General features: G+C 37.9%; 1 protein-coding gene across 1 annotated transcript; it reads right to left on the bottom strand.

Annotated features, from left to right (window-relative positions):
* Positions 1-1,026: 1,026 nt before the first annotated feature.
* tp53inp1 (tumor protein p53 inducible nuclear protein 1) lies at positions 1,027-15,249 on the bottom strand. Its single transcript, XM_054620926.1, is given in 6 exon segments — positions 1,027-4,783; positions 4,785-4,877; positions 5,900-5,998; positions 6,000-6,402; positions 10,398-10,784; positions 15,029-15,249. Coding segments are annotated over 5 exon segments (1,035 nt in total). The 5' UTR covers positions 10,711-10,784; positions 15,029-15,249; the 3' UTR covers positions 1,027-4,656.
* Between the last annotated feature and the right edge of the window lie 8,940 nt (positions 15,250-24,189).

Below are 24,189 nucleotides of genomic sequence, written 5' to 3'. Positions count from 1 at the left end.
TACAAAATGTAATTCTGTTAGTTTGTAAAGAGGACTTTCAACAACCTAAAATCATGAAAGTCCATTCAGAAATATAAAGTAGTCTGTTTGTATCAAGCTCTTGTTGCAGGAGATTACAAACGTTTTAACAGTAGAGTGCATGTACTTGTTCATTTTCAGATAAAGAAGCACACGAGCATTTTATAAACTTGGAAACGTTGCTGGAGAAAAGAAAACCCAACTCACATTTAACACGGATAAAACAAATGTATCTCTGAAAAAAGTGGCAGTATAAAGACGATACAGTGTTCTTTGTGTTGGATTTGCAGTTGTTTTATTTACACATAACATGTGTAAATGTGTAATGTGCAGTCCAGATTAGTGTTTTAAGTATTTGAATAGTGAAAAAGATGACACTACATATTTAATATGATGACTAAAAACAACTCTCACAGTGTTTACCTGATGATCATGTGAACAACACATTAAAACTAATATTCACATTTTTACAAAAAGGAGCCTCGTGTCTAATATTCCCTGACAGAAATGTACTTGTACTGTTTTAACAGCAAAGTACAAAAACTAAGTAAGTCATCTACATTTTGCTCAAGTAAAAAAAGAAGTACTTCAATGTATAAATATTACATTTCAAGTAAATAGCGTTGAAAATATTGCTGAAGTATAAATGCAAAACGACTAACAGGTAAAATGAACCGCATTTTAATGTTGAATCTGTCTGAGGGGGAACTTATTCTACTTCTTTTATTTACTAAATAACGATGCCACATACTTTATATACTCATTTTTAATTTGCAAAGTAACCTTTAACCTACAGCTGCCAAATAAATATTTTATATTTATGCTAATATTTATCTCTGAAATGCAGTGCAGCACTTTAAAAGGAACCTTAAACCTCAAATTAAACTAATATATAGTTGTCACATGACCAAACCTCCATCCACTGATGAAGACTATGAGATTCTCTTCAAAAGCTTCACAAAAGGCTAATAAGTTCAAATTCCTTTCAGCTGAACAAACAGACAGAGACTGTGTATGAAAACATTTATTATTATTATTATTATTATAGGCTAATGAGAGATCACATGTATTAACTATAACAGTTCAAAAACAGATGACCCCACTTATAATTAGCTTTTTTTTTGTTTGACATCAGAACAGAGTGAATTGATCTTTCATACATCCAAAAAAAAAATACAAAGAAGGAGACCAGTTATGTCGATAAATAAAAAGTTAACCCTATAATTCCTACACCTTTTTTTTTTTGGCAAAGTGCTGTATTATTCCAGTAAACTACACAAAATAAAAGCATCTAAAACTTGGTGAAACATAAAAAAGAAATGCCACAAAATATTCTTCACACTTTCTTAAAACAAACAAGGAGAAAAGAGGTGTTGCTACATCATTCTGTCTGGTTTCTGTTGAGTCATTGTTTAAAAAAAGGTTTGTGGGCGGACGGAGAGGAGAAGCTTCCTCCCATGATGCATAGCTGGTTTCTGATGTCCGTTTGTGTGGTTTTTTTACTTGTTACGTCCACTCAAAAACAAATAAAAAGGGAGTTCAAGTTCTTCATTGATGCATTGTCATTACATTTCAACCTGGAAGGCACGAGATCCACAAATTTCAAGGCATTGAACAAAAAACAAAAACATTACAAATCCCTGTTAGTTTGATGATGGAGAGATGAACTGAAGAAATAAAAGAATAAAACATTTAGAATATAAAAAGGCTCCGACAGCAGGAGGAGACGGATCATCACGTCCGTCTCCTCCGATCCCTTCTGTCTTTAAGTTTGCCTTTTTTTTTTTTAAACAAAAATTTCATCCATGATTGCAAAGCTCCGTGGCAGAAGAAGAAAGAAAGACATTCAGGAAATAAGAGTCTAAAAACACCACTCAGCTATGGATTATTTACAGCGAACCGTCGAGACGTTTGTTAGTGCTTTATTAATAATGCTACTGTGCCTGGAGATTCAGAAACCACACTGCAAAATAAATCACTTGTTTCTACTGCAAAAGACTTTAAAACGACTTCTATTGTTCTGGTTATTTAATGCTGATGTGTTTGAATAAATCAAAAACGTGAACGTCGAAAGAGTTCACATGTTTTGAAATGATTTAATCAGATTTTAAGAAGATGTTTCACACATTTTCAGAAAATAATAAAGTGTTGAAATGAGACTCCGTATGGAGATCAATTAATGTCATAAGGAAAATGATGAAAAAGTCAGGAATAATAAGAAATAAAAGTCTTAATTATGAGATGTAAAGGTAAAAAACTAAGTCGTAATGATGACATAAATGTGGCCCATAGCAAGATAATAATAATGATTTAGTCTTTTGTTATTTAGACTTTCAAAGTAATCATTTTAAGATTCCATCTCATTATTTTGACTCAACCTATCTGCCTTTATGTCCATCATTCCCAACATTTATTCTATTATTTATTATTCTATTGTCTTTTCTTATTCTCTCCTGCAGTGTGGTGATTCGGCCCTCGGCTCTACTTTCCCAACATCAGTCCACTAATCAGAGCAAAGAGGCCAAGAACTGTTAACAAACATTAAAAAGTTAAACAAAAATAAATCAGTATTATAAACTGATTAAAGGTTAAAGATCACTGCTACGTTTTTTGGTTTAAATATTTTAACAGTTTAACAAAATGTAACTAAGTTAACATGGAAATAGTTAAAAAGCATAAAGTACATTGTTAGTTAAAATATAAACATAGCTGAAAAACAGTTTCTCTCCATCTCGATGGATCCAAACAGTCAAAGAGTGAACTTTTATTTTCAGTCCTCGGACCGAAACGAACAAAACTAAAAAGTCGATTTATTTCTCACAAACATTTTTCGCTGGAAAAACAAAAACGTCCGAGCACGCACGAAAGAATCATCAGCCGTCAAGTAAATCTGCATTTTCCTAGAGAGTGAAGGTGATTGGTTGTGACCCTGAGAAGTAGACTGCAGATTCATTTCAGAACAAACAAACAAAATAATAAAAAAACTATTTTTCCATTTTCTTTTCCCCCCCCACCCTCGTCACACAAACACAACTCTACAACCATGCAACAGATCGCACACTAACGTGATCAAACATACCGAAGCAAGAAATAGACGCATATATACCGACTTCATACTGATATGTAATTTGTTTTTTTCTTTTCAAAAAATATTTTGGAAGTTTTTTTTAGTTTTGTTTTTTTAAATACATTTGTTTTTTTTATACATTTCTATTCATCTCAAATCTACCGTTAAAACAAGGCGTTTAGTGATATCTAACCCAGTATTTTTTTTTTCATTTTTCTTTTAAAAAAAGACATTGTGAAAAGTACTGAATTACAGAGTCAGAGGCAGGTTCATCCGGCGACGCAGGACGACAGAAGAGATGTTAAAGAAACGTGACGCTGCAGGAATTCAGAAATTTAAAATGCAGAAAAATTCCATCAAAACTTTATGGAAAAACGTAAGTTTTGACTTTGTCATTCATGAAACTGTCCGTTACTAAATCCTCCAGTTTTGCCTTTAAATGCAGCACGTTCACTCCAAAATGTCACAAAACTTTTGCGTTTAAGTGCCAACAAAGGTTGAGTAAACAAAGTGCTGATATGTGTTGTTATTATGGCAATAATTTAACTATTTATAGTTTTTTTCCATGTTTAATATTTAAAGTTGTACTACAGCAATGTAGAATTGAACTTCCATAAATTGGAGGACTGATAAGAGACAAATTTTAAAAAAGAACGGACGATATCGAAGCATCAGAGGCCGTGATATGACGTCTTTAAGTCACAATCTATGGGTTTAAACTCCCGAAACACTGGATCCTACATTTCCCATAATGCACCTCAACAGGATGTTTTCATTAGAGCCTCCCTGCCAGGTTTAGAGACGCCATTCAAACTCTCTAACAGATTTTCTGTTATAATTAAATGCCGTCTTACAGTAAGCAGTACATTGACTTTGACATCGTCTCCTTTTTTTGACCTTTTCTCCTGTGGCATTCTGGGAAACGTAGGAACTCGGCATTTTATAGAAAAAAATACACAAAGTAACATAAAAGACTATTTGAGGGGATTTTTCCTGTTACGTTTTGACTCATTGTCACACAACTTTCCTGCCGCAACACTGACGGGCACGACGTTGCTACCGGCAACTTTCTTTTGGGCAACGCTGTTGGGCAACTATCACAACCTCCACTGCACTGATTAAACGGCAACGTTGTGCCGCTGCAACTTTCACATTCAAGTGATTCAAAGGTCTGAAAAAAATGTCTCCTGAATGAATGTGTTACGGTGAAGTTGCCCCAAAAACAGTTGACCGGGCTGTGACATCACTGTGACATCACCGTGACATCACCGTGACATCACCGTGAGCGTCCTGCCACACGCCGTGAACCTGCCGCTGAGTAAAGTGACCTACAGCATTGATTCTACTCATTAAGTTGTCCGTGAAGAAGAAGAAGAAGAAGAAGAAGAAGAAGAGAGAGGGGAGGAAAAGGAGAGGACATCACCATGGCAACTAGAGGAGGAGGAGGAGAGGGAGGGGAGGGGCACATGATGACCTGCCGACCAATCAGATTTCAGATCGTGGATGTGACTGATGACACGTTGCTGGTGTTGAATTCTTGATGATGATGATGATGATGATGATGAAGGTCCTCAGAAGTTGAGGTGTCTCTGGCTGGGCTGGTGGAGGTGGGCGGAGCTTGTCTTGGGCGGCCTCAGCAGGTTGAGGCGTCTCAGGGCGTTGCGGGTCAGAGGTTGGCTTCTCTGGCCGCCGTTTCCCCCGCTGCTGCAGGAGGCCGGCTCGGGCGGAGAGCGCCGCCGCGTAGCACGCCGAGTGGAGGCTGGAGCGGCGAGGGACGGCCGACACCTCAGGTCTGCAAGGAGAGAGAGAAAGAGGGAGAAAGGGGGAGGAGTTAGAAGGAGATGAGTGAATGTACAATTTAATGTTGATTATAAAATGTTAAAGTTACTGCGAGGAACTCTCCCCTCCTCCTCCACTTCTCCTCTCCTCAGCTCTCCTCCTCCTCTCCTTTCTCCTCCTCAGCTCTCCTTCTTCTTTTCCTTCTTCCTCTTCTCTCCTCTCTACCCCTCTCTCCCTCTTTCCTCCCCTCTCCCCTCTGCTCCCCCTCTTCTCTCCTCTCTCCCTCATCCTGTCCTATTTCTCCTCCTCCTCCTTCTCTCTCTCAACCTCTCCTCTCTCTTTCCTCTCCCTCCCTCTCCTATTTCTTCCTCCCTCCCTCATCCTCTCCTATTTCCTCGTTCTCTCTCCTCTCCTCCTCCTCATCCATTTTCTCCTTACAGTCACTTAGCTCCTCCTCTCCTCTCTTCCCTCCCATCCTCATCTCTTTCTCTCTCCTCTCTCTCCTCTCCCCCTCCTCCTCCACTTCTCATCTCCCTCCTCATCTCTCCTTTCTCCTCCTCATCTCTCCTTCTTCTTTTCCTTCTTCCTCTTCTCTCCTCTCTTCCCTCCTCCTCCACTTCTCATCTCCCCTCTCTCCCTCTTTCCTCCCTCATCCCCTCCTCCTCCACTTCTCATCTCCCTCTACCTCTCTCCCTCTTTCCTCCCTCCTCCCCTCCTCTCTCTCTCCTCCCCTCTCCTCTTCCCTCATCATGTCCTCTCTCTCTCCCTCCCTCCTCCTCCCCCTCTTCTCTCCTCTCTCCCTCATCCTTCTCACTCTCTCCTCTCCTCCTTTCTCTCCTCTCCTCCGATGACGAGCTTTAAGAATAACTTTATAGAAACAGACGATCTTCTCTCTGATGGTCTGGTTTCCTGATGGAGGTCTATAGAGGATCAGGTCTAAACTGAGACTGGTTCAGGACCAGTTTAAACCTCCTCCCAGTGACCTAAAGATGTCCATGTTGTCTTTAATATGTAAAGTGTCTCTCATGGCGTTACCTGTGTCGCGGGCCGTCCAGCGTGCGCCTCCCCTTCTCCTTCCCGGCGGCGGGCGTCCCGTTTCCAGGCAACGGGCCCAGCTCCAGGTCGAGGGTGAGGCGGGGGGGCTGTGGGTGGGGGGGGGCTGTGGTGGGCGTAGACCGACATGCTGGGGTGTTCGATCAGCAGGTTCTCCAGAGGGCTGGCCTTCAGGAGGGAGGGCTGCACGCCGCGGCCCGTGAAGCACGGCGGCGGCGTGACGAACCAGCTCTCCTCCATGGAGGCGGCGTCCAGACGGAGGAACCCGCTCTCCTCCTCCTCCTCCTCCTCCTCTTCATCCTCCTCCTCAGCGCCGCCGTCAGCTGTGGAGTTGAGGGAGGTGCAGGAGGCGTAGCGGATGGGGGGGCTGGCCATCGGGGAGGGGATCATCACCAGGTCCTCCTCCTCTTCCTCCACCTCCTCCTCCTCCTGAGGACCGGCTGTGGATCCGGAGAGGACGTCACACTGAGCGGAGCAGGAGTCAGCTGCAGAGACACAAACAGCCGGAATCAATCACGTGATCTATGACACGTTACATCAACAGGAAGTAGAGACACTACAGGTGAACAGGGTTTAAAAACAGAAATCATCATGAAGCTCCTGCAGTTGGTGATTGACATAAAGAGCATTCTTTTGTCTATTGCACGTTTTCTGAAATTGCATGTTGAAATATGCAAACGAGGCATTTTCTTATTAAATATGTGGTCATTTTCATACAATTCCAGAACATAAATCTGAACATTTGATAAAGTCAGGTTCAAAATTCTTGTTTTATTTTATTTTCATATTAGAGTCAAATGTTTTTATAGAGGGATCTTTGGATATATCTTTGTATCACTCAATAATAAATCAGAAAATACTGTCAACAGCCATGAAAATATAAATTGTCTCCATGTTTTTAGTACTAAATGTTGTATAAATCAGGTTATGAATGACATATGAACAAACCCCTCTGTAGAAACCTTCAGAATATAGAGAGGAATGAAACTGTAAAGTTTGGTGTATGTAAGAGCTACTGAAGTGGAGATTTATGGATCAGAGTCTGAGAAAAAACTCATTTTAAAGATATGTTTAGTTAAATTACATACATGTTGAAGACTCTACAGGTGAATAGGGTAAAAAAAATAATAATAGATATCAACATGAAACTTCACCAGTTGATTACTGACATTAAGATGATTATTATTTATATTACAAGTTTTCTGAAATGTTATGTTTAAAATATGCAAATGAGGCATTATGTAATGGTAACTTTTGTGAATTTAGGAGAAATCTACAGACACAAACAGACAAAGTAGTTAAATAAATGTTTTCTTTCCTCTAGTCTGAAAGAAGACGTGTTATGGAAGAAAAATAGACAAAAATCTCTAAATTGCCAGAGCATTACAAATGGTTTTGGATGTTTCTGTAGAAAAACAAAACAGCAGAACGTTGTTTTTAGAGTCTTAAATATGGATCAATACTGGCCTTTAATATCTGATGTATAAATCTAGAGAAGCTGTCGTTGTTTCTTGATGTTTTTATGATGCTGGTGTATTAACCCTTTCATTTAAGCACCTTAAATGTCTTTCATCCTCCTGTTTGCTTTGACCAGCTGCTGTCTCCCTGTAGTGTAATACCTCCAGTGAACCAGTAGGTGGCGCTGTCACCTCTCTGATCAGCAGCTGTTCAGAAGTAAACAATGATTTTCTGTCAGCTCAGTGTCACATGACCGAAACCAAACAGACATGTTTGTGTTTCTGCTGAAGTGACATCTGGTTCTTAATCTGCTCATCCTGATCCTCTCCGTCTGCAGAGGCCAGACCTGCAGCAGCTTCTTTATTATGGAGTTTGTTTTAGTTATTAAAATCAGCTTTTCACGGATAAATAAGTGTCTATTGGCTAGTTGAGAATCATATTCCTTTAGGGAATGAAACTGTGAAGTTTGGTGTATGTAAGAGCTACTGAAGTGGAGATTTATGGATCAGAGTCTGAGAAAAAACTCATTTTAAAGATATGTTTAGTTAAATGACATACATGTTGAAGACACTACAGGTGAATAGGGTAAAAAAATAACTAATAGATATCAACATGAAACTTCACCAGCTGATTACTGATATTGAGATGATTATTTTTTCTATTACAACTTCTCGGAAATGTTTTGTTTAGTTATGCAAATCATACATTTTCTTGTTAAATATGTGCTCATTTACATACATTTCCAGAGCATAAATCTGCACATTGCATTAAGCCAGGTTCTTTTTTCTTTTAGTTGAACTATTAGAGTCAGAGGTTTCTACAGAGGGGATTTAGGATATGTTTTTGTATCACTCCATAAATCATAAAGATACTGTCAACAGCAGTTAGAAAAAACTATTTTATCCATGTTTTTAGGACGAGAATGTTTCCGTGCTGCAGAATTGGAACCTTGCCAGCTGAATGGAGTCGTCTGGCTTTTGTTTTGATCAGACATTCTGCTTCAAGTGATTCACAGGAAGCCATGAAAGGAAACATGATCTCAGGCTGGAACCTAAACATGTTCTCAGATCTGACTATTAAAACCTTTAACCAACCATCTGAAAACCGCTCTTGCAGCTTCAGCATTCTTTAGTCTCTGTGTCGAGCTCAGCTGGACTTCATGACCCGCTTTGTATCTTTACGATGGGTCCAGGTTTTGGGTTTATTTTGGGGGAAGCAGCTCTGTGCCCATACAAGACTGCAGCTCCACCAACGTCTATTTATACCTGCACCGGCCCCATCAGAGCTTTTGTTTGGCCTGTTTACAGGTCGACCACCATAAACTGTGCGATGCCACACAGACTGAAACAAGTCGACTTCCTGTCCCCCCCAACCCCCAAACCAACCCCCATCTACCCCCCGCCCCGTCTGAAGCATTCACACGGCTGTGGAATCAGAGACGAGTTCAAGTCAGTTCAAGAACCGGGGTGAACGGTGGACCGAGCCAAAAGAGTTCTGGACGTCACCGCAGTGTGTCATGTTTCTGTGTACAGTGTGTGTGTGTGTGTGTGTGTGTGTGTGTGTGTGTGTGTGTGTGTGTGTGTGTGTGTGTGTGTGTGTGTGTGTGTGTGTGCTTTTTTTATATCTCAGACAAATGAGGAAACTTTGAGCTGCCATTAAATCCATTTATACAGTAACGTTAAACCGTGTCTGTGCTCTCTGATGAGCTGCATGTTGGTTCATTTCTCTTTGCTCCGTTAGTTGTTTGGCTTGGTGTTTTTCTTTAAAAACACTTTTACAAACATTTGTGCATTTTTTTGGTGCACAAATGTTTCAAAGATGTTTTTTTTTTATGTCCCATTTATTGATCTCCTCTGAAGGTATCCTGACACTTCAACCAAAAACATAGAATTTCATGCAACTGGTCTGTTTTTCTTCCATAACTCCTCTTCTTTTAGACCAGGGGAAAGAAAACATTTATTTAACTTCTTCTTTTTTGTATGCTGACAGTATTTTCTGATTTATAGAGTGATACAAAGAGATATCCAACATTACCTTTGTAAAAAACATTTGACTCTAATATGTCAACAAAATGAAACAAGAATTTTGAACCTGGTTTTAACCAACGTTCACATTTATGTTCTGGAAATGTATGAAACTTGAAACCTGGAGATAAACTGGTTTGTCTTTATGATAACCTGAAATCAGCTGAGCGAGGATGTTTTCTCTCAGACGAGACACAGTTTATACTAAACAAACATCAGCTGACGTGTTGACTGTGAGCTGGACCTAAAACCAGCAAAGTGCGTATTTACTTTGTGATGCGTCACTTGAGTGGAAGGGTTTCTTCTCTCTACTGAAATGATCTAATTATCTATTATAAAGTAAGTGGTTACAGGTTCTTTTCCTGCATCACGTTCTGTGCAGATAAAATAAACATTTAAATAAAGCAAGCTGATTATTCTCCCTGGTGATAGGTGTGTTCATTAATTAAAAATAATTAAGGATGATGGGGGTAATGAAACCAGTCAGTGTGACATAAAGGTCATCATGTAAACTGGTTTCTGCAGATTTGACTGGTTTTCTACACATAGTTTGTATAAAAGAAGTTATAAGGTTTTGCGGACTGAAGTTTTGAAGCCTCGAGTTCAGCGTTTGGCCGTCGCCATCTTGGTTTTTTGCAACCAGAAAGTTGAAAGACCAAAACACAGACAACGCCGTGGGAGAGACCTGTCAATCAGTGTGTAGCCCCGCCCTAAAGCATCCCCTGCTTTATGGTGTGTTTGACTCTAAATGGAGCATCATTTACTAAATGAACATCATGCTGTATTGAAGAAGACTTGAAACTAGAGATTGAGACCATAAACTCATGTTTACAATGTTTACTGAGGGAATAAATCAAGAGAGAAGTAGAGTCATTTTCTCATAGACTTCTATACAACCAGAGGAGTCGCCCCCTGGTGGACAGCAGAGAGAATGCAGCTTTAACTGGAAGGTTGCCGCCTGGTTTAAACAGACGATGGTGAGTGCTGTGATTTCTTACCGAGATAGTTGACGAGGATCCACTCTTCATCGTCCTCCTCTTCCTCTTTTCCGTCTCCGTTCCCGCCTCGTCGACTCAGCTCCTCGGCGTCGTCCCCGAACAGAGCGCTGGCGAACCTCTGGAACATCCCTGGACTTCCTGTGGGGGCGTGAGGCAGGGGGAGGGGCTTCGGAGGGGGAGGAGGAGGCGCGCGGCTCGGGGCGACGGCGGGGAGGCGCGGCGGCGGGAGCTCGCTTTGGTCATCAGCTGCGGGGTTCACGGCTCGGGAAGGCTCCGGAAATGTGTTAAAGTGCATCAATAGAGGTGTGGTCATGGATCATCTGCGGCTGGACATCACGCTCAACGTCAGGGTCGATCGGACGAGAGTGCAAAAGTACAAAACGAGACCTGAGAGGAAAAAAGAAAGAGAGAGTTAGTTCTTTATTATTTAGGACAGAAGTCAGCGTTAAAGTCAAGATCCTGAGAATACAACTTTATCTTTCAAAAGCTGTCAATAAAGTATTTTACAAAAGAATTCCTCATATTTGAGACTTGAATAGGGAGCTGAAGGAATGAGTCCTAAAACAACAGAAGTCTGAACACTTCAAATGGACTATGAATGCATCATGCAACATCTTGGGGCGATTTCATTTGTCTGGAACAAGCCATGTTTACAGGAACGAGTCCTAAAACCAAATAGTGACTCAGCATTTTTCCACTTCCTGTTTCCTTGTTGCCAAATCACTGTGTTTTTGGTCAGACGTCTGAAATAAAGTCGGTGTTTAACAAAAGCTGAACAGATTTTTTTTACTTGTAGAGAAGTTGCCTTTACCTGGTGTTCATTTGTGAAAATGATCTTGATGAACAAAACATGTAAGAATCATAAAGTTTGACACAGAGTATTTAATGTAATATTCCAAAATCTAATGGAAGAATCCAATTATACCATATTTTATTGTAGATTTTCACATTTTGTCTTTTACTATTGAACTGTACTTGGCAATAAACTGTTTCTGATTTCTGATTTTGAGAGGGGAACCAGTGATGCAAACTTCCTGCTAGCATTTAAAAATACATCGTCCCCACAGATCTCCATAATAAAGGTCTCAAGTTGAGTCTCATGTAAATTCAGTCCAAAGCCCTTATTTTTGTGACTTCAAGTTGAATTCATTAAGATATTTGGCCACTTGGGGGCAGCACATCACAACAACATCTCACATATCATGACCTTATCAAGTCTGGAACAACAGATACAGATGTTTGTGTTTGAATCACCTAAAGAACTAAAGTCCAATATTCTCTTTTAGCTCCGTTTTTGGTCTCCACCTCCTCCTCTGTCTCTTTAGCCGCTAAAAACACTTGTTCTGTTCACCAGCTGGTCTCTAACTGAGTCCGTCTGTAACTGACACACAGTGTTAGATGTTAACTGTGTTATTTAGGGGAGGAGTCTTGCATTTGCAGCGTATGAGGAGTTATGAAATAGAATTTAGGTCAGACGGTGATTTGAAAGATGAGAACTTTAGCAGCCGGCCAAGTAATTATTAAGTTACCAACCCTCACAGATATAAATATATATATACTGTAAATACTGTGAACGCTTAGAGCTGCTTTAACGCTCATCAGGAAGATGATCTCAAGAGAGCAGACAGGTATAATTAAAAAGGTATAAAAAGAAAAAGCTTTAACCCAAAATGAAAATATATGAAACCTGCTCTTCAAAACAACTAGAAAAGTCTTTGTTTGACTCTAACTTTACATGATGAGCTCCTCTACAGTTTAGAGCAAATGTTCCCAAAATTCAAAGAAAATAGAGATGCACTATATATATGTGGGAATCAATAATGGGAAATGTATATCATAATAAATAAATCCAGTAAGTTATCGGCTGAAAACAAGTGAAGTTGCTTTCACTGACTCAACAAGTGCAGCATCTACACACTGCGATAAAGTAGTAACATCCAGCTTCATAAAATACATAATAAAGTAATATAGTAGCATTAAAACCACAATTTAATATTAAATAAAGACCATGATGGATGATATCTGAAAATGGACAGATTCAGACCTTTGTTTACAAAAAGACGGATGTAAACAAACTTCAAAACATTAAAATACATATATTAAATCATCCTCTGCTATTAGAAGAGTGCACCAATCTACTTGTGATTGATAAAAAAAGGCATAAAGGCCATGAAGTGCCATCGCCACCATCACTGAGGCAGCAGCTGCAGTTTAATTCAACAGTAAATAAAGAGACACACAGCTGGCTGGCAGCCGGTCTGCTGGTCTCAGATCAGTCTTTCATGGAGAGGAAAGTCTGAGTGGACGGAATAAGAAGTGATCAGTGTCGCAGCTGCTGTATGAAGGGGGAGGAAGGGAGGATAGATGGGAGGAAGGGAGGAGGAGGCTTCCTTTGGCACAATATCACTGGATTAAAGCCAAAAGGCCTTTTTTTCTGCCCTGTGTTCTGCCTCTGAGGCGACATGCTGCCCTCTGATTGGTGGAGGCAGACAGACATGACTCAGGGCGGAAAACTACTGTGAAAGTTTGGTTCTTTTTTTTTTACATTAATTTATTCACACATTTTAATGATTCAAGCATTATATTTTATTTATCACATATTTGACTGTAATTATATTTATTAACATATTTTTTTATTTCACGCTTTTTTACAGCTAGATTTTTTATTATAGCTTTTAAATATAATTTATTCTTGTTTTATTTATGACTTATTTTATTGTATTTATGTTGTATAATTTTTTTATATTTAATTGAATTTTGTTTATCAGTCACGCTTTAATTTACTGCTATTATCTTTTATGAAAATGTGTATCAGGAGGCCTGTAAATCGATTTAATGCTGTGTTTTTCATGTTGTCACAGCAACACTTCACTAAGTTAACATTTAAACTGTTAAAACAACTGTTTGTATTCACCTCTACAAGGCTGACATCACAAGTCTTATTTTAACAAGTGTGAACGCCTCATAAACTGCCTTACACTTGTACAATTCCATGGAGTCACAAATTCCGTGTTTTCCCAGCAGCACCTGAACGCACTCTAGCTTCGGCCGACAACGGGTGTTCCTTTGGCTGCGGTGCGTTTAAAGCCTCGCTTGCCAGCTCGTATTTCTCAGTTGTCATATTCATAACACGTTAAAGAGGAAGAAAAGAAGAAGGAAACTCTCTTTTTCTGCAGAACAAAAGCAGAAACTCCGCCTTTTAAAACACGAGAGGCAGAAAAACAAAAGGTTTTAACTGAAGGACCCACATGAATCAACTGCAGGCTGATAATCTGCTGCACCTGTTCCTCCTCCTCCTCTTCCTCTTCCTCCCTCCTCCTCCTCTTCCTCCCTATGAGGTCAAATAACTAAATATGAACTCAGATCATCATAATAATCACCAAACACAAAGGAAGCTGCTCTGGGTGTGTTTTAGGAGATTAATGTCATTAAATGGGGTCAGTGAGTCATAGCTGTGGCTTTATGTGAAAGATAATCTGATGTAAATACAGTATGCAGGCTGAAGGATTAAACATCCATGTAGACGTGGATAAAAAGCACATTTTATAAGATTAACAAGAGCTTATACTGCGTTTTATTTAAGCAGAAGCACAGATATATTAGTTATAGTGTAATATAAATAGACTGTGATGAACTGGGTTTAGATGCTTTTGACTTTACAAGTTATTTGGGTGATTAGTTCCATGATCAGATATTAAACTACATATAAAGTGTATTAAAGGTCAAAAATGTTATGAAGAAATCCTGTATCACGCTTTCACAACACAATGTGATGTCTTAAAACACCTCGAGTCAACAGCTAAACAGTAAAAAATGAATTCACAGTGATACAGAACAGGGGTTAGCAGAAGAAAACCTTAATTTTCTGATAATAAAATAAGTAAATGTTGATATTTTTTGGCAGAAACATGGCTGCCACTAATGCCATTCTCACTTTATTATTGTTACTTCCTTATTATTTGTTATTTAATATATCTGTGTTGCTTTATAAACACTAGTAAATAATGACACATAATCATAAAGTCAAAAGGTTTCATCTTTAAATGTCGAAATGTGCAGCCAATCCTCCATTTGAAAAAGCTGAAAACAGTGCATGTTTGACATTTGTGCTTGATAAACGACCAATTATCCAAATAATGATCGATTATGCATCAGGTCTGTGCAGTGATGGATCCATCGGCTGCCTGTTTGAGCCCTAATGAGACTCAACAAACACTCTGTGGCACAAACACAAAAAGCAGAACTGGTCTGAGAACAAAGTGGGTCAGCAGACGGTTTGTGTAGGTTTGCACAGAGAAAAGGGGAGGAGGCTGAAACTGAACACCGACAGGCAGAACTGCAGCATGCATATTAAAATATAACATCCTGTAACACATCACATATGCATTTAAAACAAACACACAAAGTACTTCTTCTAGTTTTCCTGCAGGAAAAACACGCATTTCTGCAGCCAGGGTGCAGAGAATAAACATGCATCATAAAGGATCAAAAATGCATGTTTATTATCTAACATTACTGTTTTATTACAGTATAAACTGTCTCTATTGGCAGGTGGTTAATGTCGGTAAGTATACATGTTAAAGAGGCTGCAGAGGCGTTAAAGGACACCGAGGAGGAAACAAAGAGCTCACCTGCGGCAGACAGATGTAAACGAGGATTTATGAATAAAACCCTTAAAACTGAGGTAGACTGGTTCCTTTTTCCAAAAATAGAAAAACTTAGTTTCTTCTCAGAAGAAATAAAATATATATCTGTAATAAAAAAAGCTTAATTTAAGGCCAGTACATGGGGAGTCACTGCTCTGCTGTTCCTGCTTCCTCCCGACTGCTCCTTCTTTTGTTGTTGTTGTGGAGCTGCAACAGCTGATCGCCGTGACGTCAGACCCGCTGCAGCCAATCAGAGAGCTCGGGCCTCAGAGCGGCTCGGCCAATCAGAAGCGACGCCCCGCCCCCTTTTCTGCTGCTTTTCCCTGGAAAAGGACATGACTGGGCAAAGAGCTGCAGCTCAGGGAGGAGGCTGTGAATGCACCCCCCCCCACACACACATATTACATAAGCTGAACATCCGGGTCATGCTGCAGGGTTTCCTGTTTTCTAAGTATCCAACATGTTAACATTTAACTGCACTCACTGTTATAAAAGCTGCACAATAGAGTCGTAAAAAAGGAAATAATCTTTTCAGAAGCTTTCTCACGCTCAGTCAAACACATTTATGTAATTACTAACCTATGCATGGAGACAAAGACCATTTATGGTGCAGTGTTCAGATCCTTTACTGCAGGAAAAGTACTATTAACTATCAAAATCTACACAAAAAATACAACACAACCACAAAGAAACAAAACTACTACATAGACGGAACAAACTACAAACAAAAACAAAGAAACTACTACAAAGAAACACAAGAAGACTACAAAGAAACACAAGAAGACTACAAAGAAACACAAGAAAACTACAAAAAACATAAAAAGACTACAAGGAAACACAAGAAGACTACAAAGAAACAGAAGAAGACTACAAAGAGACACAAGAAGACTACAAAAAACACAAAAAGACTACAAAGAAACAGAAGAAGACTACAAAGAGACATTACATTACATTACAGTCATGTAGCAGACGCTTTTATCCAAAGCGACTTACAGGAAGTGTATTCAACATAGGTATTCAAGAGAACTACTAGTCACCAGTCACTACTAGTCTTAAACAAGCATCTTAAAGCATAAACCAGAGCAAAAGTACTATTAAGACACTGTGATCCTGCCTTCAAAATCCTTAAAGCTTACTGAAGTAAAAGTATTCTCAGAGTTAAAGTCCATTCAAAACTGTTTTAAAATAAAAGTATTTTTAATCATCTTTTTCACAAAAGTGGCAGAAAAAGTAACGAGGTTTGGTTTGACCTGAACATGAGAAGAGGTTTCCATTTAGTAAAAAAAAGGAGTAAAAATTATAATGTTTACTTCTAAGATGTAGTGGACAGAAGTATATAGTTGTTTTAATTATAATTATTATATATACATTTAATTTGAATGAGCAAATCATTTGTTTCCTGTGCAATAAATGGAATTAATTCAAATATACAATAAATGTCCTTTTGTTTCACAGCACAGCCAAAAACTTTATCTTCTCCTTTTACTTATTTGTTACATTTCAAACTGCCTTTTTTTTATTATTATATTCTGTACTAAATGTATAGTTTTTAATGTTAGTCTTAATATTTAAGAGGCCTTGCTACAAAAAAAAAGACAATAAAGAGATGAACTCTGTTGTTTTTAATAGAAAATTAAAGCTTTTATGTGACCTTAAATACATAAAAACTTAACATTTTATTGTTTGATGTTATTAAATCTCAACTAATCATACAGAAAAAGGAGGGTTTTTTATGTTTAATGTAAAATGTCCAAAAAGTGTGAATGTTGAGCTTAGTTTGAGAAGCTTTCCTTGATATTTTTAACATTTCCACCTCCACAGGGAATTGAACCTGTGACCTGTGATTCATTCCAACCTACAAAAGCGGAAAACAAAACACAGAAATGTCCATGTGGGAAAAACACCCACACACAGAATCAGGACACTGGGACAACATGTCGCTCTAGATCTTTCCATTCCCACACGACAAGGTCACACCTGTACCGCTCTGACATCACAACACGATAAGAAAGTCCTTCAGCGCTCACTTCCTGTTTTCAGCGCTTTGTTGCATCACAGGCGCTTCACCTCCGGCGGACTCTCACCTGAGCGACTGTTTGAACGGAACTGTACCTTAAACTCTCTAGAATATCAGTAAAATGAAATTAAGAAGTGATTTTAATGATTAACAACTAAAACCAAAGTCCTAAATGTTGTTTATTCTTATCAATATGCTTTTATTATCAATGTTTAACCACTGAACTTATATTTTATTTAGAGTATAAGTCTGAAAATATTCTTTATTTTGTATTAAAGCCTGTTTTTCTCTTATCTTCTGTTAAAAACTCATCACTGAGCCTCAATGTTGTTTCTTCCTCACCATGAAAACGTAGATCCATCCGCCGCTGAAAATAGTCCCCAACTAATGCTCTATTTCCTCCCGTTTGTTTGATAAAAACTACAACCTGCACCTGTTTTATGAAAATGCTTTTTGAAATATAAAACTGTTTGTGTTAATAATGACCAATGGGCTTGTAGCTCAGACAGTTTTTTTTATTTTCCAAAGTGAGGACACTCACTTTTAATAAATCACCCATGTAAGGAAGTTACAGCTCAAGTATTTTCAGTGCTTTATGGAGACTCTTGAGTCCCGTAATCAAATTGTAAGGAGCTCCATGTTTTTGTTTGTCAGCAGGAAAAACTCAGTACATTTTGGGGCGGATGCACAAATCATTTTAAACTTGTGTTATTATTGTGAGATAAGGCACCTGACCTTGGTGGAGGCCTTTGCTTTTAGTTTTATATAAGTTGAGACTTACGTGAGTCCATAGATGGATCACTGAACGGGTCTATTGGACGCAGGGCGAGAGGTTCAGAGTGTCAGGACACTCTGGCCTTCACCTCCAAAATGTCACTTAAAGAGTCAGAGAGAAACAATCAAAAAGAATACAAAGAAACCCAGAACAAATTCAAAGAAATACAACCAGCCACAAAGAGACACAAAACAACCACATAGAGACTCAAAGAAATAACAAAGAAACATAAAACATCTACAAAGAAAGGAGACAAATAGACTTAAAATCACCTATAAAAGGGCAAAACAACCACAAAGAGCCACAAAACATCTACATAGACTCAAAATCTATACAAAAAATACAAAACAACCACAAAGAAACAAAACTACTACAAAGAGACACAAGAAGACTAAAGAGACACAAGAAGACTACAAAAAAGACTACAAAGGAATCACAAAAAGACTACAAAGAAACACAAGAAGACTACAAAGAACCACAAAAAGACTACAAAGAAACACAAGAAGACTACAAAGAAACACAAAAAGACTACAAAGAACCACAAAAAGACTACAAAGAAACACAAAAAGACTACAAAGAAACACAAAAAGACTACAAAGGAAACACAAAAAGACTACAAAGAACCACAAAAAGACTACAAGGAAACACAAAAAGACTACAAAGAAACACACAAAAAGACTACAAAGAAACACAAAAAGACTACAAAGAAACACAAGAAGACTACAAAGGAAACACAAAAAGACTACAAAGAACCACAAAAAGACTACAAGGAAACATAAAAAGACTACAAAGAGACACAAAAAGACTACAAAGGAAACACAAAAAGACTACAAAGAAACAGAAGAAGACTATAACGAACCACAAAAAGACTACAAAGAAACACAAGAAGACTACAAAGAAACACAAGAAGACTACAAAAAACACAAAAAGCATCGTAACAACTCTAAAGTCTGTTTTGCGTCTACGTAGGAGAGGAGGTGAGCCCGTTTGTCTGTCTTCTCTTTGGTCTCATAATCCGCCCATGAGTGAGTCATATTGTCCTCATCAGCTGTTTCGACATCACTAATAAAGTAAAGGTAACACACAGTAAAGGTGTTCAGGGTGGGCGTGGGCGTGGGCGTGGTGTGTGTGTGTGTGTGTGTGTGTGTGTGTGTGTGTGTGTGTGTGAGAGTCTCATGGACAAAATGTCCTGTTTGCCGACATAATAAGTGAACACTGTTACACATCACATTCAACCGTCACAACATTGCAGTGTGTGTGTGTGTGTGTGTGTGTGTGTGTGTGTGTGTGTGTGTGTGTGTGTGTGTGTGTGTGTGTGTGTGTGTGTGTGTGTGTTGCATAATCCTGTCCTATGGGAGCACAGAAGGGGTCAACAACCTTGTGTTGTTGCCACCGAACACTTATTGAGTAATGTGATATTTTGTGTTTGTTCTTCAGGTACATGTAGTGCTGGAGTGTACCTGAAGTGTAAGTATTTACAGGAGTGTTTTACTTAAAATATAGTAATACCATAGTACAAATACTCTGTTACAAGCTAGAGTCCTGCATTACTTCAGCACAAAAGTATTGTATACTTAAAGTACCAAAAGCAAAAGTACTTAAAATGTAAAATGGCCAATTTCAGAATAAGATAAGAAAATAAATCACTTTTTTTATCACCAAGAAAATTGTGCTCAAGATTTATTAATGAAGAAAATACAATAATAATAGTCAAAAAATAAACATATATAAACAATACAAACAGTATAAGAAGTAATACTAACACCTGTGGAAAATCGAATAGCAATTAAAGTGAAAAATATTCATTAAAATAATTAAACAAAAATAGAAAAGTAAAACTTTGCAGGATATTAAGAGTAAAATTAGACATTTTATTGAAACACCAATAAAAAGTTATATTGCATAAGATTTTAAAATAAAATGTTGCACATTATTGTTTCAGCTGTTAAATAATAATATATATTATTTTATTATAATTATAAATTAATTAATGTGTTTATATCTTTAATGCTGCAGCTGGTAAAGATGGAGCTCATTTTAATGACTTTAAATACTGTGGTAGTTTAATCTATAATCATTTATTAATTGATTCTTTTTTTATAGAAATTATCCGAATTTGCCAAATAAATTAGTAAAAAAATACTCAAAGTACAAGCACTCTAAAATTTAAAGACTCTATTTAAAAAAAATGTTTTATTATAGTTTTATTTCTTATTTTAAATGTTTGTAATCTGATTACTTTGTCTTCAGTGTCTCTCGAGTCGTAAACACTCCACAGAATGTTTACGGCGTCTCCCTCCAGCTGTTGTCCATTGCCGTGGCGATGATTGTATGTCATCACCACCGTCGGTCAGGACGTAAACACGAGGAGAGGAATGTGGGCCGAGTGTGACACACTGACCTCTGAGAGACGAGAGGTCACACACACACACACACACACCTGCATCAGCTCCTCGTGGGTCAAAATAAGAGATTAAACTATAATGAAAGTAGGGCAGCGACTAATGATTATTTTGAATTATCGATCGATATATATTCAAATCAGCTTGTCAGTCAATTTCCAATTGTTAGAAAATACAGAAAAAATAAATCCCATTGTAATTTAAGAGCCACCGGTGACATCTTGAACCATCTTTTTTTATTTGCTCAACAAGTTTGTTACGCTTGATGAATGATTAAAACCAGTTAAATTATACACAAATAATCGCAAAAAGACTACAAAGAAACACAAAAGACGACTAAGAGACACAAAATAACTACAAAGAAACACAAGAAGACTACATAGAGACACAAAAATACTATAAAATAGACAAAAGAGACTACAAAAAACACAAAAAAACACAGGAAGACTACAAATACATACAAGAAGACTATATGGAAACACAACAAGACTACATAGAGACACAAAAAGACTACAAAGAAACACAAGAAGACTACAAAGACACAAAAATACTATAAAATAGACACAAAGAGACTACAAATAAACACAAAAAAACACAGGAAGACTACAAATAAACACAACAAGACTACATAGAGACACAAAAAGACTACAGACACAAAGAGACTACCAAGAAAGGCAAAAAGACTACCAAGAGACAAAAAGACTACAAAGAAACACAAGAAGGCTACAAAGAAACACAAAAAGACTACAAAGAGATGCAATAAAACTAAAGAAACATAAGAAGCTTAAAAAGAGACACAAAAGACTACAGACACAATAAAACGACAAAGAAACGCAAGAAGAACATTTTTAGTTCCTGTTTCAACTTGACTAAAGCTCCATAAACAAATCTGAGATGATCTTTTCTCTGCAAGTGGAAACTTTTCTCCATGTTGCGGTTTACAGAACATACAAGAGAATCAACTAGAAACATGTTTTTGTTTCTGCTGTTTACATTCCTCCTGATGCAAATTCAAAAAATATGCCACAGGAATGTACTTCTGTTTTTTTGTTTTGTCATGTTGTTCTTGTGTTGCAAACAGGATGGAACTGCATTTCGTTGTGCGTTCTCGTGTTGCATAACGACAAAAAATGAGCCTTAAATACAAATTCAGTTTTTGTAAAAACCTGTTTCATCTGTTGAAACTAACTGAACTCAAGCTGCTCGATGAGGAGACTAGAAGTGTTTCGTTTTGGGCGGGGTGGCATTTTTCATTTAGAATAAGTTTCGACGAGTCACTATGACCACAAACACAAAAAGTGCGTTCACACCCAGGAGAATCTACGCAGAGAAACTTTCGTTCATGAATCAGACGTTTCTGCAGAGTGACATCTTTCTGCTGAGTTGCATCAGCTGAGTCAGGAGGCGGGACTAAGAGCAGAGAGAAGGCAGACTATTGGCTCTCACCGACCCGTCAGTCACCTCCTGACTCCGTTAATAACAGAGGTGAAGTCATAAAACACAGACGGTTCCTTTTCTCCAGTAAATAACTTTAGACAGAAAGTGAGTCAGCGCTTTGGAAAGAAAAAAACCCCAGCTGGATCCACCACTTTAAACATAATGATGATATATAATATGTAATTAAATGAGAACTTGTAATTCTTATAAATGCAAATCCTACATTCCTATCAATTAAACTACCCTAAACAAAATAAATTATAAAATAGAAAAGAAAAAAGAAAAATAGATTTCATTAACACTTGTAACCCTAGAAAATAGCTTTATAAACAATCCTTTTGAAAACCAGAAATTTGTAAAACATAGATTCATGTATTTTGTAATGTTCCATAATTTAACCCCAACAATAGAAATATATAGAACTTTTTAATCACTTTTTTTTTTAGCTTTTTGTACGGTAAACTTACAGTTTGTCTTTTCATAAATCAATTTGAGTTTCTATTAAAGACAAAAGTCTAAAGTGTTTAAAATCGAGATACATTCTTATTATCATGGTCTTTTATGCTTTTAATAAACTTTTTTTGTGTAAATTGCAATTTCAATATTTTCTTTTTAATCAGTGGGGCATATCAACATTGAGGTTAACTTTAGCTTTAATTATGACACCAAATTAGAATTTAAATATCCAACTGATCTGTAATTGTATTCGTCCATAAAGGCAACAACAAAGCAACATTTAAAAAAAAAATATATATATATAATAAAGGAATACAATAAATATATATAAATATATATATCTCAACAGGATTAACAACTTTTCTTCATTTTAATCAAATATGACGGAACATTCACATCTGTGTAGAATTGATTAACAACTTTGCAAAGTGTTATCAGAAAAATGTACTTAAAATATGAAGGGAAAAGTACTCATTCTGCAGAGAAACAACCTCATCTGTGTTTTACTTCTTCATGCGTTTAAAACAGTTTGTTCATGCAAATATCACAGAAGAAGAGTTTTCCCCTCTGAACACAGGCCGAGTGTTTCCTGGTGTTTCATCAGCTTGTAGTGGCAGTTTATATGTAAATGTGTCACCAACAGAAGAAGGAAGTCTTCTGTTGATGCAAATGTTACCTCAAACAGACAGTCGGACGACGGATGAGGAGAATGTTTACAGACTGGTTTTAGTCGTGTTTCAAAGAAGAAGCAACAGCTGGCCTGGTTCTTCAGTCTGGAGGAGAAACTGTTTAGAAGCCTGGATGATCGCCAACGCCTTTGTTCTTCTGCATTCCTGTCATTTCAAACATCCTCCTGATCAATATCTCTTTACACCTTTTATCTGGATGTCCAATCTGTTGTTATACTGACCAAGAAAACCGTAGTTTTCCCGCTGCAGAATCTTGACAGTGACTCAGGCTACATCCACATGACTCCAGTGTTTCCTGTTTCTAAACTAAACCAGTAGTTCTGAAAAGTGAAGTCAAAGCTTCCTGTGTTAAAGCTGCATTCTCTCTCCTGTCCACCAGGGGGCGACTCCTCTGGTTGTATAGAAGTCTATGAGAAAATGACTCTACTTCTCTCTTGATTTATTCCCTCAGTAAACATTGTAAACATGAGTTTATGGTCTCAATCTCTAGTTTCAAGTCTTCTTCAATACAGCATGATGTTCATTTAGTAAATGATGCTCCATTTAGAGTCAAACAGACCATAAAGCAGGGGATGCTTTAGGGCGGGGCTACACACTGATTGACAGGTCGACACCAGAGACGTATACGGCGTCTCTACGTCACTCCTCCTCAGTCCATATATGGTCACTTCCTGTTCACTGGTTGCAAAAATGACAAGATGGCGACGGCCAAAACGCAGAAACACAAGGCTTCAAAACATCAGTCCACATCCAATGACGACTACGTCCACTTCTTAAATACAGCTCTGCATAAAACAAATAAGTTTAAAAGTAATTTTAGTTTGAAGCCGTTAAGTTAGAATGTAAACAAAAAGATTTCCACCTCTTTTCTTTCTCTAAAATTCAAGAATAAAACATTCACACATCGTCTTTCTGCAGAGATTAAAAGATTAAACGTAAAACTCTGAGGATAGAAACAACTCCAAAGTGAAACTAGAGCAAAGTGGGGTTTTCACATTACCTCCTCATGTGGAGGTCAGAGGTCAACTGAATGCTCCAGTGAACTGAAAAGCCCCCAAAAGGGTGCATTGACCTGCCGGAGAAACCCCGGCCTCCGCTGACCTGGACGTCAAAACAGAGGTGATGACTCGACACAAAAAACGGCTTTGAAACAAGAAAAAGGTGAAATGATGATGACTGAAGCTGAAGAGTCAGCGAGGCGGTTTCTGAAAAACATTCTATCCACATTTAAAAACACCCTCATGTTTACTTATACAAACACACATATACAGTCTATGTGTGTGTACTGAAAGAATGAATGAAGAGAAATCTGAAGAGGATCAGTTTGTGTGTTCCACATTTTATTAAAGTGTGTCATGCAGTGTGGGAGT

Source organism: Anoplopoma fimbria, chromosome 20 (genome assembly GCF_027596085.1).
Source record: "Anoplopoma fimbria isolate UVic2021 breed Golden Eagle Sablefish chromosome 20, Afim_UVic_2022, whole genome shotgun sequence".
NCBI lineage: Eukaryota > Metazoa > Chordata > Actinopteri > Perciformes > Anoplopomatidae > Anoplopoma > Anoplopoma fimbria.
Note: the sequence above shows the minus strand (reverse complement) of the source record. Positions and strands in the feature narration are given on the sequence as shown.